Consider the following 18,959-nt stretch of genomic DNA (forward strand, 5'->3'; position numbering starts at 1 on the left):
GCACAAATTTAAGTAGATAATTATGATGTGTTCCCATATAAATTTAGACACATGAAGCAAAATTAAATTCTAATTGAACTTTCTTTTAACTTTGTCTATTAATATAAATAAATAAATAAATATATATATATATATATATATATATATTTCAACTGCTTGTAAGTTATTGGTTGAGTTGTGGTGTACCTTTTTAATTATTAGAATTTGTTTCCCTCTTTTTTGTGTGTGGTTGTTTCTAAATAATAATAAAAAAAATAATAATTTGTATACTTGATTCTTAACCTTTGATTTTTTTTTTTTTTTTTGAAAATCATTTTTATAACAAACAAAAATAGAATTCTTGAGACGTAGAGTTCATTACCTACCATTGCCCCTTATCCATTCCTACCATATTCTCCATCAATCTCACAGAAGCCTTCCAATTTTTTTACTCTAAACGCTCCATCCAGGCCATGTATGATCCTTTGAACCTTTGGAAACAAAGGTTAAAAATTGAGAATCAAATTATAATTTAACATGTGAATAAATAAAAGTGAGAATAAAAAATTAAGGAAAACTATATAGTAATATCATATATATATATATATATATATATATATATATATATATTATGAATCCGAATATGATCTTTTTTTCTTTTTTCTTTTTGGAGAAAAGTTAAGAAATTGTATTGATAAAGTGGAAACTGTAAATACAAGTAAAAGCCAATTTTTACATGATCCATTTAATTGAAGTGTAATAATATATTCACAACAATTTTTATAATTTTACAATAAATCATGTAGGTTGCAAATTATTATTGGTTCTAAGTTTTTAGTTTTAACATGTACCCACCCACCCCTAAAATTAATTATTTATTTAGCTATTAAACCGACTCTTTCTGGGCTTTCCCCTGGCACCTATATATTAAGGCCCAAACGAAACTGTATAGTTAGGGCTCCGATTTTCTCAGAGCAAAAACAAAAACAAAAATTCACAGTTTTTGACAACAATGGTGTGCGAGAAGTGTAAGTTCTTTGATTTTTTTTTTTTTTTTTTCCTTTTCCCCCAAATTTTCGATTCTTATATATTCGATTCCTCTAATTAATCATCAAATGCTTAATTTTATAATTGAGATTATTAAGAATAATTAATGATTGTTGTTATTGTTGTTGTTGTTGTTGTTATAGGTGAGAAGAAGCTAACGAAGGTGATAGTACCAGACAAGTGGAAAGCAGGTGCAAGCAACACCACTGAAGGCGGTGGCCGCAAGATCAACGAGAACAAGCTCCTCTCCAAAAAGAGCAGGTTTTATTTTTTATTTTTTATTTTTTTTAGTATTAGATTTTCTTGCTCTGTTGAATGATTTACTTGTTTGGGTTACTATGTTAGAAACAAAAAAAGGGTTTTTTTTTTTTTTTTTTAATTATTAATTATTATATAGAATCAACTAAAAGGATTTTTTTTTTTTTTTAATTTTAATTATTGCGAAAGAGTTAGCTAAAATTGAAATATGTTATATTATGGTGCAATCTAATGAAATCAAGTTTGTAACTTTTGTAATGCCGGCGCGAAAGAGTGATGTTAGGCTAACTATAAATCTTACTAGGAAAATGTTGGGAATTTGGTTTTTTATTTATGTTGTTGATGCGACACCAATCATGTTATTGTCATGTTAGTTTGTAATCTTTTTGTAGTGGAAATTGGTAGTAAATTTAGTTTTTATTCGTCTAGTGAAAAGTAAATAAAGCAATTCTGGTGTGAATATTTGTATATGATGTACTATTATTATCATGGGCACATTGTTAATATTTGTATTTGATTTTGTTTGTGCAAGGACTAAGGATTTGTGGAGCTTTTCTGGTTTTCCTTTGATATATGTGTGTTTTTTGACATGGGTTTTATTGCAATGCATGCTGAAAGGGCTGTTTTTGTACCACAGCATTTGCAGTTTTGATTAGTTTCATGTTCGTCTACAAAACTATGATTATTGTGTAGATTTTGTTTAATTGAGTTCATAATTACAATTGGAGAGATGGAGTGTAAAGGGATTTTGGTGAGTTCTGAACTTGCAAGCTCTTTTTCTATTGTGAGAATTGACTAAGCTAGATTACTACCGCACAAATAAACCGAGCACTGCAGCTAGTGATCTTGATTTTAAAATTGTAATAGTTGTAATGGGGTCTGTAGACGCATGTTCAAATTATAGGGCTAAGTGCAATTCCTGTGTAAAATAGTTTACATAAAATTTAGATCAACTTGAGTTGCATCAGATGTGTATCAGAGAGGACTGTTCTAGCAAATTGTTTCATCTTGTTATCTTCTTTAGTTAAGGTAATAACAAATAGCAAATATACGTCACACTCTTAACTATTTAGTTGATGTTGTGCAGATTTTGTGAAGGATTGTTGTGACACTAGAATGAGTTAGATACAGAATTGGACAAATTTCACTCTAGGTCTAGGTACACCACAAATATTAAAGTATTTTATGTGACAGGTTGCATATTGTGCATTGATTTGGGCAGATATAAGTTAAAATTTGTTGTAACAATGAGTATGGCCTCGGATAGGGTTCGAGGGGCCTCAAGTAATGCTGTTGTGTACAAGAGTTCATGTAGCCAACTCACAATCAGTTAGGATCAAGGCTTTAGTTGAGTTGAGTTGAGTTATAGCTTAAACTTTATTGTTGCGTTCAATGGAGTTGCTAACTTTGTAATGCAGAATATATTTATTTAGTATGCTGATTTTCATGTAACATCTTTGCCTATTGTAGTTAATTTTAACGGTCAGCGTTGTCAATTTAGGTTTGCATTTTAATAAACTTATCGAGAGTATTTTTTCCTTGCAGATGGACTCCATACGGCAATACAAAATGCATCATATGCAAGCAACAAGTACACCAGGAAGCCAAGTACTGTCACACCTGTGCTTATTCGAAAGGTACTGACTATGATGAGCAATACTAGGGACATGACTCTTTTCACAATATGTTAAGGTGGCAAGTTGTGATTGGTGCAACATCACTTTCATAGATGGCCCATCACTTATACCACTTATATTATGCATCAATCACAACATGTCGCCTCAACAATTTATGAAAAAAGTTATGAATGATTTTGTGCCACTAAACTTACTGAATTATTATTTGATGTTGCTTATCTGTTTGGTAATTATAATAGCTAAAGTTTCATGCTAGGAAACGTCTTAAATGTACTTTCTTGTGCAGGAGTCTGTGCAATGTGCGGTAAGCAAGTACTTGACACCAAGATTTACAAACAGAGCAATGTATGACGCAGACCAGATACTAGCTGCCTTCTCTGTTAGTGCCTTTCCCTAAGTGAACTCATCAAAATCATTAGAGGATGTAAACTTTCATTAACTATAACATGTATACTTGGTGTTAGTAATGAAGAATAGCTCATTTTATATTCTGATGCATTGTACTTGTAACCTAGATTATGGTGTTTCCATGTAAATTTATCTTTAAAATGGACAATTTCTTTCTGTAGATACAAGTGGCAAAATGTGCTTGGGTTTCAGATTTACTTTTTTTTTTTTTTTTTTTAAATCCTCATGCATTTGCCTTTAATCCCAGTTTAGCATGGAGGTAATGATCAGGTGGCTAGGTTATCAATTGTGGTATAGGTTTTGAAGTTGGTATTATATGTCTTTTCTTATTTTTTTAGTTGGCATTGATAGGTCTGTAGTTGGTATTGCACCTCATCATCTGATTATCACTTATGTTTAGGGATGGCAACGGGTCAGAACAGGGGTGGATCATGGGTGCCTCGTCCTTACCCTGTCCCCTTTTTGGTACTGGAAAAGCCTGCTTGGAGTGGGATAGGTAGGGCCGAGGTAGAGGCATTTTGTCATTCTTAATTAAGTGAATTTGTCATTGATGAGATGGAGATGAAAAAGAAAAGGAAGATGTCGCAGTGAGAGTGCCGAGTTTGCGATAGATTGAATTACAAATCTTGGTAGGAAGTGATAGTTAGCATGATAAAAACAGGAATAGTAGAGGCAACAAATTTTATCATTCCTTATCTAGCTTGTGTTGATAGGTTTGAGAATTCCATTCATTTAAAAGAAGTTGGACCCCTAAATGGTTTCCAAAAGATGTAGAGGAAGGAATTTGAAGAAGAGCTTGTAATTTAGAAAAACTGTTATATAGGGGTATTTTTCAAGATAAAGATTTCTATTTAGGTGTCTGACTTACCTCTAGTGAAAATCTAACAAGATATCTCTTTTTGTTTTAAACAGAAGTTGCCACATCACTCATTAATAAACCAATGGTGGAGATTAAAACTCAATCCCACCTCATTAAATTTTAAGCAAAAGCTAATAGAGCCCACCCAAGACTAACGTTGCTGCTTCTTCTCATGTTAACAACGTTAAAGTTTTCACTAACGTCTTTTTTTTTTCTTTTCTTTTTTCACGTTAACAGTGCCCGCCCAAGTTCTCCCTCTTTTTTTTTTTTTTTTTTTCTAGCCTACCAAATCAGATTTTAGAACTGGGCTAAAGCATATGTGAAGGTGTCATTTTCTGCAGGAATGACTACAACTCAATTGAGTGAGTAGAAACTCTGATTTGAAGGATTATTTACATGAATTTCTGAACTTTTCACCTACTAAAAAAAAAAAGAAGAAGATTATTTACAGTAATTTTGAATGGACAGTGTTGTAATTTTGTAGTTTTTCATGATTACTACCTTAATCGTTTGTAATGAGGTGGCGTGCTCTTTGAATGGATAGTTTTTATTTTGGGTTTAAAATAATGCATGCCAAGTGCTTGAGAAAAGTTCCCAAAGAATTTCAAATAGGGCCAGAGCCAACTAGCATATACTGTGAAGGAAGCATTGTATTTGAAGGAATCATGCTAAGGCCAACTGAAGCAGCTATAGCACTGCACCAGTTATGCAGCAGCCACTGCACTGCATCCGTTATGCAGCAGCGACAGCACTGCACTAGGCACCTATTAGAGATTTTATAACCGCAACAACATAGATTAATATATATATATATATTCTTCCTGCAAGCCAATAGCACAGCAACATACTGTTCTTCCATAAAAAAAAGATACTATTCTTCTAATTTGCATAAATTGTTTGCTAAAAAAGTACAAAGTAGCATTGAACTTTGACCATTACAAACTTTGAGCTCCAACAAAATAGCATAAACTGTGAGTTCCACAATTACAATCTTCAAGCTCCAAAAAAAAAAAAAAAACATAAATCATGAGCTCTAACAATTACAAACTTTGAGCTCCAAAAAGTAGTATAAATTGTTAGCTCCAACAATTAAAAACAATGGTTATTTACAATCATTCAAAACTAAGTATTCGCTGCATCCATTCAAAGATAGGTCGAAAAAGCTTCAATTTTACTAGTTGTAAACTTTGTAAGCAATGAACTGATATCATCCCCTTCAAGATCACTAGGATTCTTAGAACATGGAAGAGGAACAGGAGGATTTGTCATTCTTGCTTGACACATTACAACTATTAGCCAAATATTAACTATTAGAAAATCCACATAAGTCTCTTGAAAATTCTTCATTTCTTTTCTTACCATAAAAATTTACTGAATTCTCAAAAGTTCCAAATGAACTCTATTCTTGATCATCTCTAATACTCTTTCCCTGTATATAGTAGAAACATAATAGTTAAAAATGATGATTAATCTTATAGTATAAAACTAGTTGTTATCAAATAAAATTCAAATAATTCTAATTTATGCAGCCAAAGTAAACTCTAATACAATGGCACCTGAGATAACAACGAAGGATTACAAGGTTCACCAACACTTGAAAAATGAGGAATGTACAAATCCTGTATTTATTAGTGATTAATAATAGTGTACAATTTATGAAATCAAAATCACCTAAAATGAAGGGGGAAAAAAATATTAAACAACATGGATGAAGTTACCTGAACTGTATGATCTATGTATGACAGAGGATTATAGCTAATGGCTCCATTAACTTGCATAGATGAAGTTAGATGCTTATCCTACATAACGTGTAATGTTTAGTAAATTATTATGTCATTAAATAAAGAACCTAAAATATTTGTGAAGCTATAAATGTTAAAAATTATAATGGTGAGACTAGTACTTGTAAACACTGATTTGTTTGTATGGGTTGATGGATGCTTCCTTTTTTTCTTCTTTTTGGGCTTTTCAAGACAACTTTTAATCCGGCATCTTCGTTTACTCCCTTGCTTCTTCTTGAGACCCTTAGCAGAAATGGTTATCATCTCATCTGATGAATTTTCTTGGTTAATATCAACTTGACAGGGATTAGATTTTTTTTAAGGATATATTTAATTTTTTTGCTCAACTCATTATAGCTTCCCAATGCTAGCTCGTATGCTTCCCCACATTCACTTGCTTGAGCGATAAGCTTGACATACATTGGACCCAAAAACTTATATCGAGTTGTAACTTTCAACTTGGTGTTAGCTTTGATATCATGTCCATTAAAGTCTTGCACAATCTCATTTTGTGCATCTTTTGGCCATCTCTTAAGGATGTATTTCTCTAGAAGAACCTTAATATCCATAACATCAAGAATTTTTAAAGCATGACTACACAAAATTCCACCTCTTTCAAACTTTCTACAACTACATGAAACAATATTTTCAAAAGGATTCCAAATTACTTGACGATCTTATGGCTTACCATATATTGAAACTCATGAGTTGCATTTCTTTCAACACGCTCCTTCACAAAAGCTCCTTGGAACTCTTCATATTGCTCTTTAAAATTCAAAAATAATTTACGTGTATAAATATGTGCTGCTTGAATCAGAATAGGTGACGCAATCTTAACTTTTGGCAACTTTTGCCTTAAATTGTACTCACCCTTCAACTCCTTGTAACGTTTAGTATCAAGTAGTCTCTCAAAATGTATGAAGAATTTTACAATATCATAGTCTGACTATAAATAATCCTTCAAATCAGAGTTTATACTCTCACTCAATTGAGTTGTAGTCATTCCTGTAGAAAATGACTTCTTGGCATATACTTTAGCCCATTTCTCTTTCACTTCAAACGTACTTTGAAGCCAAGAATTATCAAAAGCATTGTACTTATGAAGTATAGCATCCCAAGCACTAAGAAACTCTTCCTCCTCTTCCCAAATTTTAAAACATGCATCGAGATCACTTCTAAATTCATCCTTACCTCATAATAAATGGTTGACACCCTTGAGAGCATTTTGCATTAAATGCCATTTACATAATCGATGACAAGTATTTGGCATCACCAATGAGATGGCTTTTGCCATTGCCAGATCTTGATCGGTAAAAATTGTATTTGGTTTCTTCCCAAACATTGCTTCAAAAAAAGCTTCAAACAATCACTGAATAGTTTCATCATATAAAAGGGCAGCCCCAAACATCGTAAACTCTCTATGATGATTAAACCCAACAAACATTGCAAGGGGTCAATACTCCTTATTAGTTCTGCACGTTGTATCAAAAGAAACCACATCACCAAATAACTTAAAATCAACAATCATTTGTGCATCTGCCCAAAAAATATTTATTATTAGTTTTGAAGCATCTAACTGTATTGCATAGTAAAAGGAAGGATTCTCTTTCCTTTGTTTCTAAAAGTATTTAAATAAACTCCCTGCCTCACCACATTTCTATTCTTTTTGTCGTTTACTATAATGGTAATTCTTTTGATCTTGCTTGGTGTAACCAAGAGCATCTCTACCACCAACTCGCCTGGCCATGAACTCATATGAATCCTTCAATTTTATACCATTATCATAAGCCAAATCAATTTCCATTGCTTGTGCTTTTGAGACCTTTCGTTGGGATGGCATCATGTGAATACATTGTGGAATATGGAGAATATGATTATGGTTGAGCTCAAGGCTATGTATAAAATATTTCCCCTTCTTTTTATCAAGCCGAATTATCATATGAGCATTGCAACCTATCCTTGTTTCAGCCCGTTCATACTTATTTTCACCATCTCTCTCCCATGGGGCTTTATTTCGCTCTTTACAACAAGTAAACTTTCTCGAAGTCACCACGCCGTCTTTTTTTCTTTTATTGCACCATTCTTTTCGAATACTAAATCCATAATTTCTTCCACACTCATTATAAAAGTCATATGCCTCTTGTTCAGAACCAAATTCAATGCCAAGTTTTGGAATATAATCAGTATCCAATTTTTGACTATCATCATTGTTTTCCTCTTCCATGTAACTGTTAAATATAAATCATAATGTATAAGAAACGTGAATTAGCACTGAAAAATGAAATTAAATGAACGAATGATGACAAAACTTTTGTAATCTTATACATTATTTGCCTAAATTTATTAACAATGACAAAAAAACCTGTAGATTTAATAATATTTAGCCTAAACATAATCTTTTAATTATTTTGACATCTCATAAACATAGGATTGAATAAGAAATCAAAAGTAAAGATGGAAATACCTTCTCAGATACTCTGACAGTTTGCAAAGAAATTTCTTCTTCTTCTTCACTCTTTTTTCTATAGATTACACCAAATAGTTCTAAAATCTGATTTGGTAGGCTGGAAAAAAGAAAAATAAATAAAAAGGGAGGGAGAACTTGGGCGGCAAAACATATTTTTCTTATTACTATTTTTGTATTTTGGCGCTGTGTTTTGAAACTGAAGAGTCAATGAAGTTAAAAAAAAAAAAAAAAAAAAAAAACCATTAACGTTAACATGAGAAGAAGCAGCAATGTTAGTCTTGGGTGGGCTCTGTTAGTTTTTGCTTAAAATTTAATGAGATGGCATTGAGTTTTTAATCTCCATCGTTGGTTTATTAGTGAATGACGTGGCAACTTCTGTTTAAAACAAAAGAAGATATACTGCTAAATTTTTACTGGAAGTGAGCTAGACCCTATATTTTGGAAGACTAACTATTTAGCTAGAGTAATGGCAGTAGGTCTGAATTATTGAAAGAATATGGCTACAAGCCTTTTCATTGGCCCCACTGCCAAGAATAGATGGGTTATTGATGGCCATTTGAATGAAATTTCAAAGGTGAAAGATTACAAAGCTAAAAGTGATTGTTCCGAGGTGATATATGATCCCCTTGTCGAAGGTCACGACACAGGAGTAAAGATTCTTTTGTGACTCCATTGCACGTGATTGAAAATGAGAAAAGAAGAGACAAATATCATTATAAGTTTGATAAAATGATGTGAAAAGTCATAAAACATTATGGTATTTTGTAGAAAAAAATCATTCTATTCTCTCAAAAGCTTTGTATAAGTCTAAGCACATGCAATTTCTTGGCAGAAAACCCGCATGAATAGAGTGGATTAATCTAACCTAGAAAGGTCGAATGTGCAGAGCTAAAAGTTTTGTTCCAATCTTATATAATGCATTGCAAAGACTTACTAGTTAGAAACTTAGAATTGTTGGATAGTTTTCAGATGTGGAATTTTTAGAATTTAAACCATTTTGGTGTGATTCAACCACAAAGAAATAATACCTTGAATAAACATATTTTGAATGAAAGAGCAAATATGTGATTCCAAAATATTCAAGCATCCTTGAAATTTTTAAGGATGAAAGTCATCCGCGAGCCTGCAGCTTTCATAAGGTTCAGTGAAAACAAAACATATTGAGAAGACCGGTTTTGACCCCACCAAGGTTTGTTATGCAGTGGATTTATAAATTATTTACCAATTAAAACAATTATGTAAACCCAATTTAAGTAATTTAAAAAGTCACTAAATCTATCAAGCAAGTAATAAATAGATAACATATCGATCTAGCAACATAGTGGAAAAACGTTGGAGAATGTCTTCGAAGAAGAATAGAAATTTATAATCTAAAACAAAACTTTTGTAATAGATTTTACAATGTTAGTAGATGAACTCGAACTCATTGTTGTGACCCACAACGGTTTCAGAATTTCCAAACTACTTGTAAATGGACCACCTCACAAACAACCTGTCTGTGCTAATGACCAGAAACGTCTTATCGACTACTCCAAGGTACCGACTTGAAGGTTCAATGACGTAATGAATTTCACTGGACTGTGGTTTTAATCTCTTGATCAAAATGCACTTTTTTAGCTACTTCAATATTCTTTGATCTTGTGGGTTCCAGTTAACTCAACTGGTAAAATATTGGATGGTTAAATAAGAGATCTAGGGTTCAATCTCCCTGTTTACACCAAAAACTGATTGGTGTCTTAGTCTGATAATAAAGAGTTATCATTAGAAGCGGACGCCATAGGTTGAAACTTTCTCTAAAAAAAAAAAAAATTCTTTGATCTTGAACAAGTGAACAACTTTTACAGATACTATTTCAAGTACATTCTCAATGGATATTGTCAATCTAAAAGCTCACACATTTTCTTATTTTTTAATTTGTAAGTACAGGAGAAATGCATACTACCAAAAACAAAGTACGATTTAGAGGGCTTGAGACATCTAGGCACTCATGTTGTCTACCAGATCATGTTACTGGATCTCAATAAGGTTGAGGCCAAAAACTATGGTTAAATTTACGTAGATTGTTTGCCTCCTTATTATAGTCTAAATTTTTGGAAAATGTTCAAATTAAATTTTAAAAATCTAAAAGAGTTGAGATTGTCAAGTCATTTAAAATTTTAAATCATGTAACTGTCAATATACTATTAAATCCAAAAAGCAAAATCTTAACCATGAAATAAGTGAAACAGAGAAGATTTAAAATGAAGAAAATCTTGTTATTAGGTCCTCACTTAATCGGATCTTAAAGACATGCAACCTCTCCCTCTCCCCTCTATCCTTGTTTTGAGAAAGAAAGAGAGATTTGGATCATGTAAATGAACCTTTTAGGACTTCATGCGCATTTTTAAGGATTCTTCAAGAGGATATTTGCCTTTTGGGTATAGATTGCTAGGTGAACACATTGTATTATCTTACAATTTTACTACCTATTACACAAAACATCCACTTTTTGCAGGGTTAGAGAGGTATAATGGTTGACAATCTTACCCCTAATTTATTGAAAAGACTGATTTTTAGATTTACACCCACAGTTTGTCGTTTATTTTTTATGAAAGACACTTGTCATTGCATCAAAGCTAGACCTTTTTGTAATTACACTGCCTAAACCTTATTTTTTAGTGCATTCCGGATCAGCCTGCCAGATCCAAAATAATATTGTTATCCACATCACCATAGGGTCAATAAATAATCCAAAGTAGGATTATTTTATTTTTGTTTTTCGCAAAGATCTTTATGACTAGTTAGCAATCAACGACAACAATTATGGTACAAGTTTATTTTTTCCAAACAATTATAGTACGCAAGACAATTGAAGTTCTACACAAATGAAGACTCAAGAAATCAGGAAAAGATAAGTGCAAAAAAAGACTCACTTATCTCGACTGATCGAGATTCGTGCAAATCTAAAATCTCACTTTCTTTCTCAACCATTGGATCCAGGGTTTTGATGGAACTTAAGGATATTTAAATAAAAACCCTAGAGCACGTTTTTACACATTTTAAGAGGGAAATGTTTTGTACACAAATCTAGAGATTTTCCAAACCCTTTTGGAGCTATAGCTGGAGACCTAGTGAAAACAACAGATCCAGTTATAGAGTAAAGTTGCTACATCAAATCAACCATAGTTGATGATCTAAACTTTAAGTGGAGATCTCAAAATCACAAACTGGAGAGTTTGTGTGCAACAGTTTCACAGTAGAAGAGTTCGTGGAATCGAAATTATGTGAGTAAGTACTATATGAGGTAGTAGTAGATTTAGGGTTAAGTCTATTGTACAAACTTCCATTCTATTAGTGAAATGTTGCCTTGAGGAGGTTAAATCCTCCCTAGATTTTTTACTTTGAAACCACAGTTTCAAAAGTTTTCTTGGGTCATCATTCTTGATGTTCATGTGATTTGTAAATGTTTGATGTTTGTTTAAATCGTATCTATTGCATAATTAATCTAAATAATTATTTGGCTAAGATTTGATAAAATCTTATTCAATTGGAGTCCAAAACCTTAACAAAGTCAATTTATTTATATATTTAATATTGTCAATAAAATTTAGAAATAAAAAATAAATAAGAAAAAGAATAATTGTATGACTAATGACATGGCAGATGAGGTAATGCAACATGAGTATAACAATAATAAATATTATGTTTCAGGTTTTAGATATATATAGATTTGTTTGTATTTTGAATTTCCGGACATAAATTATTGTACTTGACTTTGGACCCAATCGTAAGCCTCTTTTGGAAACAAGAAGATAAAGAGGAGATACTTTGGATAAGATTACGGATTGCCTAAGATCAAACTTCAAAGGATCTAATTTTGCTTTTATTGATAAGATAGCTGAAGGAAACACAAAATCCAACTCTGATGAGAAGCCATTTCCATGGCACAATGTTTTCGTACAATGCATCATTCAAGACTAGCTAACTTGAGCACAGGGATATTTTGTACATAGGAACTCAAGGAATAATCATACTGACGTTGAATCCTAATAGCAAGAACATAAACAGTAAAATCCAAAACGTCAATCGTTATGTCCTCGAAGATGGTACGTTAGAGAGCAATATTGAGGGATATTGATGAATCCATAGAGTTCTTTTTTCTCAAATAAGGTTTTGGTAGAAAGGAATTAAACACCAACATGAGTTCTTCTACATTCATTCACTTGTTGAGTATCTAGTAGTCCAGTACTTCTCAATTTCCTCGGCTGTTCTTCCTGGGATCCTCCCAGCTATTAGAGCCCACCTAATCAAAGTTATAGAAATTCGACTGAGAAAAGCTTTTTGTGCCTTCACAATTTTTTTAAACTTTAAAAAAAAAAAAAAAAAAAAAATCATGTAATGCCACTGAATTACAAGACTGGTAGTTGCCTTTACAGGGCTTTGAATAAAAGCACGAGAAAAATTAGAATTTTAGAACAAACCCACCTCTCTCCTACAAGATTGAACATCCTTATGATAAGTGTCTCCTCATCTTCAGAGAATTCGAGCTTGGTCGCTTCACTTGTTTCCTCTGAAATAACAATCCGATATTAGTAAGGAGAGCTAAATTTACATCTAAGGAATTAATATCAAGTTAGTAGAATTCCGAACCAAAGACAGTAAATATTTGAGCACAAAAAAATACATGTATGTGAACAAAACGATATGGACCCAAAATATATATGTAGGACCCGGGAAGCAGAAAAAACTATCTTAGAAATCAAGCAAGGAAGATGTGAAAATGACTGTCTTTGAACAGGATTATAAGCTTATAAATGCACTTGTGTGAGAAAAAAGAGGATAGGAAAATTTATGTCAAAAAGGATACCTTGAGTGTCTGTAAAAGTTTCATTGGAAGAAGAGTGTTCGGAGTCGGCCATTAGGAACAAGCTTCTGTGAAAAGAGTAAAGAGCCAATGTAGAATTGTGTTTATAGCATTGGAGGCGCTTAAGTAGTAGATATTAATAGTAGGGAGTGCACGAATTTGATAAGCATGTTTGAGAATAAGAATGGACGTTGACATAAGGTATGAATGGTAGTTGAATAATGGGAGCTATCAAGTCTCAAAACAAATTTGGATAGGTAGTTGAATTGCTCGGATGGGAGGGAGTTTATACATTGGTACGTGTGTGGTGTCACTTTGTATAATTGTTCTGCATTTTGTGACATTCACAGTGATGTACAAATTTTGAAATCCATATTTCACTTGGAAGCATGGGGGTTGCCAAGGGGGGCCATGGCCACCCTAGCTTTTGAGAATTTCCATTAATCTTCTTTTACATTTGGTAAAAAATCAAAAAAATACACAAAAATGTATTCACTAGCCCTCTCAAGAAATTTTTCTGGCTCTGCCATTGTTGGAAGCACATAAAATATTTGTTTCTTTACCTAATCCATGAGTTCCACATGAAACTTAGATTACATGTTCTTTAATATTGTGTTAAAAAATTTTGATGCATAGTAATGGAAAACAGACTGCATTACAGTCAGTTCAGCCTACCAGAAATTTTGCATCAAAATATCTTGCCGTAAAAATATGCCCTTTTTGGAGTTCCCTCCCACATACCGCATCTCTCTTGAACAAAGCATACACTATTACAAAGCCCCTAAACCATAAACATTAAGATGATATTGTTTTGATTCTCCACACACACACACACACAAAAAGAAGAAGAAGAAGAAGAAGAAGAAGATGATATTGTGAAATTGGAGCTCTCTGCATAGTTTGGATGGAAATTAATGTTTGCAGAAACATCAAATATTTTGCCATAGGCCTTATATTTTTTCAATAGTGTGATTTTGAGCAATTTCTAGGCACTTGAAAGCTATTCACTTAGTCTTACATAAACATAACTCAGTCACGTTAAAAACAGGTGGTTCCTCTTAGGACCTTGGCTGGATGTGTTTGGAACCAGCTAGGAACAGAACAAAAGTTAATAAAAACATGAAGTTTTTACATTCTTGAAAATGTTAATGTGGCTGGTGGTATGTCTCAATCCACAAACCTTGAAGGGTCCCAACAATATCTTGATTGTCTGGTAGAATGACTTTACCCATAAATCAGTACTGGAGGGTGAATCACTGCAGAATATTTGGCCTCTGAATTATACCATTTGATTGAAGAGAAAAAGGGCCCAAGTCCCTTTCTATCAAAGGAAAGTTAATAGCACTAAGGTAACCCCACTTAAAGCCTTCTTCTTTGTTTTGTTTGGATTAGTGAAAAGTATGGACTTGATGGCCAAATTTCGGGTTCATTTGTCTGTTGAGTACACTTTTAACGATATCTTAAATTTAATAATGAGCTTGTGCATTACCCTAAAGCAGCAAAGGGATGAGAAGAGTTGACCTGGTATTATGGTAGTAACTAGGAGCATAATTGGCAAGACAATTCTAAAAGTAGGTGTGGAAGATAGAACTTGTGATAAGTACCTAGCAATTACGAGAAAATCTAAGACCACAATTTTTTTTAACCACAACCACAATTGTGATGTGGCAGATTGTGAGTAAAAGCGAAAAAATTGTGGGTTTATGTGAAAGTAATAAACAATCACTCACAGTTGGCCACATTAGAATTGTGGCCAAAAAAGTTATAGTCCTACAACCACTTAGCAATTAATGGATGTCTAAAAACTTTAGAAAATTACCTAATCTTGAGTGCTATGCAGGATGAGGATCCATTTTTAGTCTTTGGGTAGAAGATTATCTAAAGGAACTTTTAATTTGTAATAATCTATTATATTTTTCTTGGTAAGGTTTGAGTGAAGGATTTATTCATTTCCTCGCCACCTCACCCTCATACCATATTATATTCAAAACAGTTGAAACTGCAAAACATTTTTCTTACAAATAGAGCACTGTTTACGAGTTTCCTAAGTACAAGTATATACATATTTGATCAATGTAGGTTGTATAACCGTTGTGAAACATCATTTTATTGCATTATGCTAATAGATTACGTAGTAGGAGTTAGCATAATGAATCTGTAGAAAACACAGAGTAAAAGAAGGGTACATTTTTTTCAAATCTTAATTGAAAATCATTGCCATGAGCATTGGTGCTTTTGAAATTTTCTCCTCTGCTATACATATCAAATGCTTTCCATGCACAAGGAGTCAATTTTTGCGTCTGACAGCAATCCACGGACGTGACATCCTTCAACAAGCTAGGGGTCATACCGTACGATTACTAGTTTGTTAGGTTCTTAGTTTTCTTAATGTACACAAAGTTTTCCTTTCGTACCAAATAATGTTCTTTGGATAACAATTAACAATGAGGTCATTGCAATGGGATATAATACTCGCACATAGACAAAGATAGTATTTTATTAATGCTTGAGAATATTAGTTTGACAGAAATTGAAAATACATTATAGACACTATACTCGAGTCTTAGAGCCATATAAATTGTATGATCTCTTACATGAAACAGCAGTTGCAAACATTTAAGTATATCTGCTACTGCTGAGAGTGCTGCTTAAAAACCATGAATCTTGACATGTTCCTTCTTTGCAATGCCAGCCTATTGGCCAAACCCCAATGTCGATGGTTTAGAATTCAGAAATCAATAGAGAGCAACAAATTGAAACATTAAGAAGTTACCTGAACTAGAAAGGTAGAAACATTCTTTCGTTGATCACCTTGAAGTTGAATGACCTGTGCACATCAAGAATTTTATTCAATTTGAACATTTGAAACGCTCACTATCAGTGAGAAAGCTAGGAGTCTATTATAGTAACACATAATGTAATATAAGCACCTGGCCCAGCTCTGGATCCTGGACAACAGTACCATTGCAGCAAAATTCTTTCTTAAGGTCCTTGAGTATTTTACTATAGCTGAATTCCTTCTTCAAGCCCTGGACAGTGGTCAAGCGTTTCCTACCGTTACGCTGCTGTATACGCACATGAACGTACCCCTTTGCCCCGGCAGAGTCCTTATCATTAGCCTCTGCAAATGGATCTGCCCACCAAATCACACAGGATGCACACAAAAGCAAACAACAAAAGTCAGCATGTGCTGTTCCCATTGTCAACTAATTACTTAAATTATGGCATGTCTTCTGCAACAAATGCTTACACCCTGGATATATTATATTCCAATCCAGGTTACAAAGTAATCCGGTTTTAAGATCATTATTATTTTTGGATTTTCTGTTTTTCGAAACCTTGACTACCTTGTTGAGGATCAATAGGTAACCCCAAAATTTTGAGACTAAAGGCTTGGTGGTTGTTATTTTTCAAAACACAGCACTTAACAGGAAACAACATAGAGAAGAAAACTTATGCAGGACACAGGTGCATTTATGAACACAACTTAATAGAGGATCGAAAAAACATACCGAAGGCACTAGGTATTTGGATGTCGAGTTCAGACATGAAACTTGGTATAGGAGATTGAAGAGATCCAACACAAGTTCTTTCTCCCCTTCTAAACACAGATGCTCACAGCTGAATCCAAGTTAAAAGTCCCATCAGTCCCAAAACACTAACATGGTTTGTAACACAAGTTTTGAAATTAACACCATATCTTAAGGGAGATTGAAGGGGAGCAAACAGAGTTGGACCAGATTTACTATTTTCTTTTGTTCTTTTTACCTCCATTTCTATACAATCTTAAAGTAATTTACCCCTTTAAATTTTAAATGGTAACTTTGAAAGCTTATGACTTTTTTCATTCAAGTAAATCATATCAAGACACTAACTTCTACTTTGCCCTATATTCTGTCAAATGCTCCCATCAACTTTAGTGAAAGGGAAGAAGAGGACAAATCCCCCCCACCCAATCACACACAAAAAAAAGGGATCATTATGCTGTTCTGCCTTCGACTAGTTTTAATCATTAACCAACAACCACTCTTTGAATAATAATCTTCACATCTCCAACCACAGATTTGTACTTCTTGTTTTGCTCTTAAATACTGTTATTGCCAATTCTTCGTAAAAATCCTAAATCTGATCAGAGTATTTTAGTTTTTTTTTTTTTTGGCAAGGATAGTCAGTGTGCATCACTTTATCACAATATAATGGTTGCTAAAGAAATATCTTTAAAAAATAAAAGACAGATCACACAATATAATGTTCTCAAATTCAAAATTGTAAGACCTAGAAACAATTTAAAATAGCCAAAGCAGAAGAGTTCAAGGGAAATTCTGGATGGAAACATTGAACACAAGAAGATAAAAAGGCTTGTCCAAGGAAGTGATAAAATGCCAATGGCACTAACTAGTGTAATAATCCTTGAATATAATTAACTCTTCATGCTCCCATGAATTTTTCTTTTTCAATTATTTGTTTTAATGAGTAAGTTTGACTTCAAGAGGAGGTGGAGAAAGAGATTCAATTATTCAAACTAGAAACCTATGCTTCATGCATGGCCAATTATGATGCTCTTAAACTAAACAAGTAATGGCAGAAAATAAATTTCTAGCTTATGTGAATATAGTATATATTGAGTATATCTTCAATTCAAATTGACAACATGAATTTCCATAGAAACCAAGTGCAGCTGCATTTCTCAAATTTACAAAACGATTTATTTATATGACACAGGCAGTAGGCATGTGTCCAGGGAAGGTATACACAGATATTGAATTGTCCATATAACATCTTTATCATTTCAGTAACAAAACAACAATCTAATTTTACATGTTTTTCCCCCAATTACACTGTATGACTAATGAGATCCAAATATTATTAGACAAAAAAAGGGTGCCTAAATTTTCCAGTGGGTCTACTCACATGCATGTACCTGACAAGGTTTCTATCTCAAGTGTGCAGAAAGTTCCTTCCCACTACCAAATGAATTATGTTAGTCAGGATTACTTTTGCTTTGTTCTTAAGACACAGTAAGATTGGAACTTAAGGCAGCCACCCCATTACGATTGTGCTTTATTAGGTCAAGATATCAATGGATTTATTTATTTATTATTATTTTTTTTTTTTGTAGGTCAGACCAGATTTGATCTCAAGTCTCTTGAGTTGTATTTAATACTCCATTAAATGATGATTACTCGTCATTTTCAACAATATAAGGTCAACTGGTTCACAAATAACACTCAACCACCTTGGATTTGTGTGTGGGTGTTAGTGAATTGATGACAAAGGTGTTTTACTTTTTTCTTTTCCTTTCAAACTATTTGTATTTCGGCTATAATTATCTATTTAAGAGCATTCACACATAAGCTCTTTTATAAAGGTGTAAAATACACATTTTGACCACTTTTACACATTTTAAACCAAAAAACACTCCATATCAGTCCGTTTAAAAATGTGTAAAGTCTTCTAAATTTTTCAATGAGCTACAATACCCATGTAAATTTACACGGGCACTGTAGCATGTGTATTTAATTTTTTAATAGTTTTTTCTCTCTCTTGTCTCTGCTCTCCCTCTCACTCTCTCTCAGGCGCACTACACAGCTCTCTCTTTCTCTCATCTCGTCAATTTTTCTTCCTCTAGCTTCCGCCGATCGCCATCGCCGTCGATGAGAACGAGGTCGAGCAAGCAGGG

The 18,959-nt window shown here is 33.1% G+C and overlaps 3 protein-coding genes across 3 annotated transcripts; 1 reads left to right on the top strand and 2 right to left on the bottom strand.

Annotated features, from left to right (window-relative positions):
- Positions 1-900: 900 nt before the first annotated feature.
- Positions 901-3,526, top strand: LOC115972789 (cysteine-rich PDZ-binding protein-like). Its single transcript, XM_031093041.1, has 4 exons — positions 901-1,007; positions 1,170-1,287; positions 2,830-2,921; positions 3,208-3,526. The coding sequence occupies exons 1-4, from the start codon at positions 992-994 to the stop codon at positions 3,270-3,272; spliced, it is 291 nt and encodes a 96-aa protein (XP_030948901.1). The 5' UTR covers positions 901-991; the 3' UTR covers positions 3,273-3,526.
- Positions 3,527-12,270: 8,744 nt separating this feature from the next.
- Positions 12,271-13,485, bottom strand: LOC115972797 (MYB-like transcription factor ETC1). The gene is made up of 3 exons (XM_031093048.1): positions 13,283-13,485; positions 12,901-12,985; positions 12,271-12,718 (listed from the first exon to the last, which is right to left on the bottom strand). Exons 1-3 carry the CDS (start codon positions 13,332-13,334, stop codon positions 12,631-12,633), a joined length of 225 nt encoding a protein of 74 aa, XP_030948908.1. The 5' UTR covers positions 13,335-13,485; the 3' UTR covers positions 12,271-12,630.
- A 2,305-nt stretch (positions 13,486-15,790) lies between these two features.
- Positions 15,791-16,990, bottom strand: LOC115972794 (protein translation factor SUI1 homolog). Its single transcript, XM_031093045.1, has 4 exons — positions 16,792-16,990; positions 16,210-16,412; positions 16,053-16,106; positions 15,791-15,972 (listed from the first exon to the last, which is right to left on the bottom strand). Exons 1-4 carry the CDS (start codon positions 16,826-16,828, stop codon positions 15,928-15,930), a joined length of 339 nt encoding a protein of 112 aa, XP_030948905.1. The 5' UTR covers positions 16,829-16,990; the 3' UTR covers positions 15,791-15,927.
- Positions 16,991-18,959: the final 1,969 nt, after the last annotated feature.

The sequence above is a fragment of the Quercus lobata genome, unplaced genomic scaffold (genome assembly GCF_001633185.2).
Source record: "Quercus lobata isolate SW786 unplaced genomic scaffold, ValleyOak3.0 Primary Assembly Scq3eQI_73, whole genome shotgun sequence".
NCBI classification, from domain to species: Eukaryota; Viridiplantae; Streptophyta; class Magnoliopsida; order Fagales; family Fagaceae; genus Quercus; species Quercus lobata.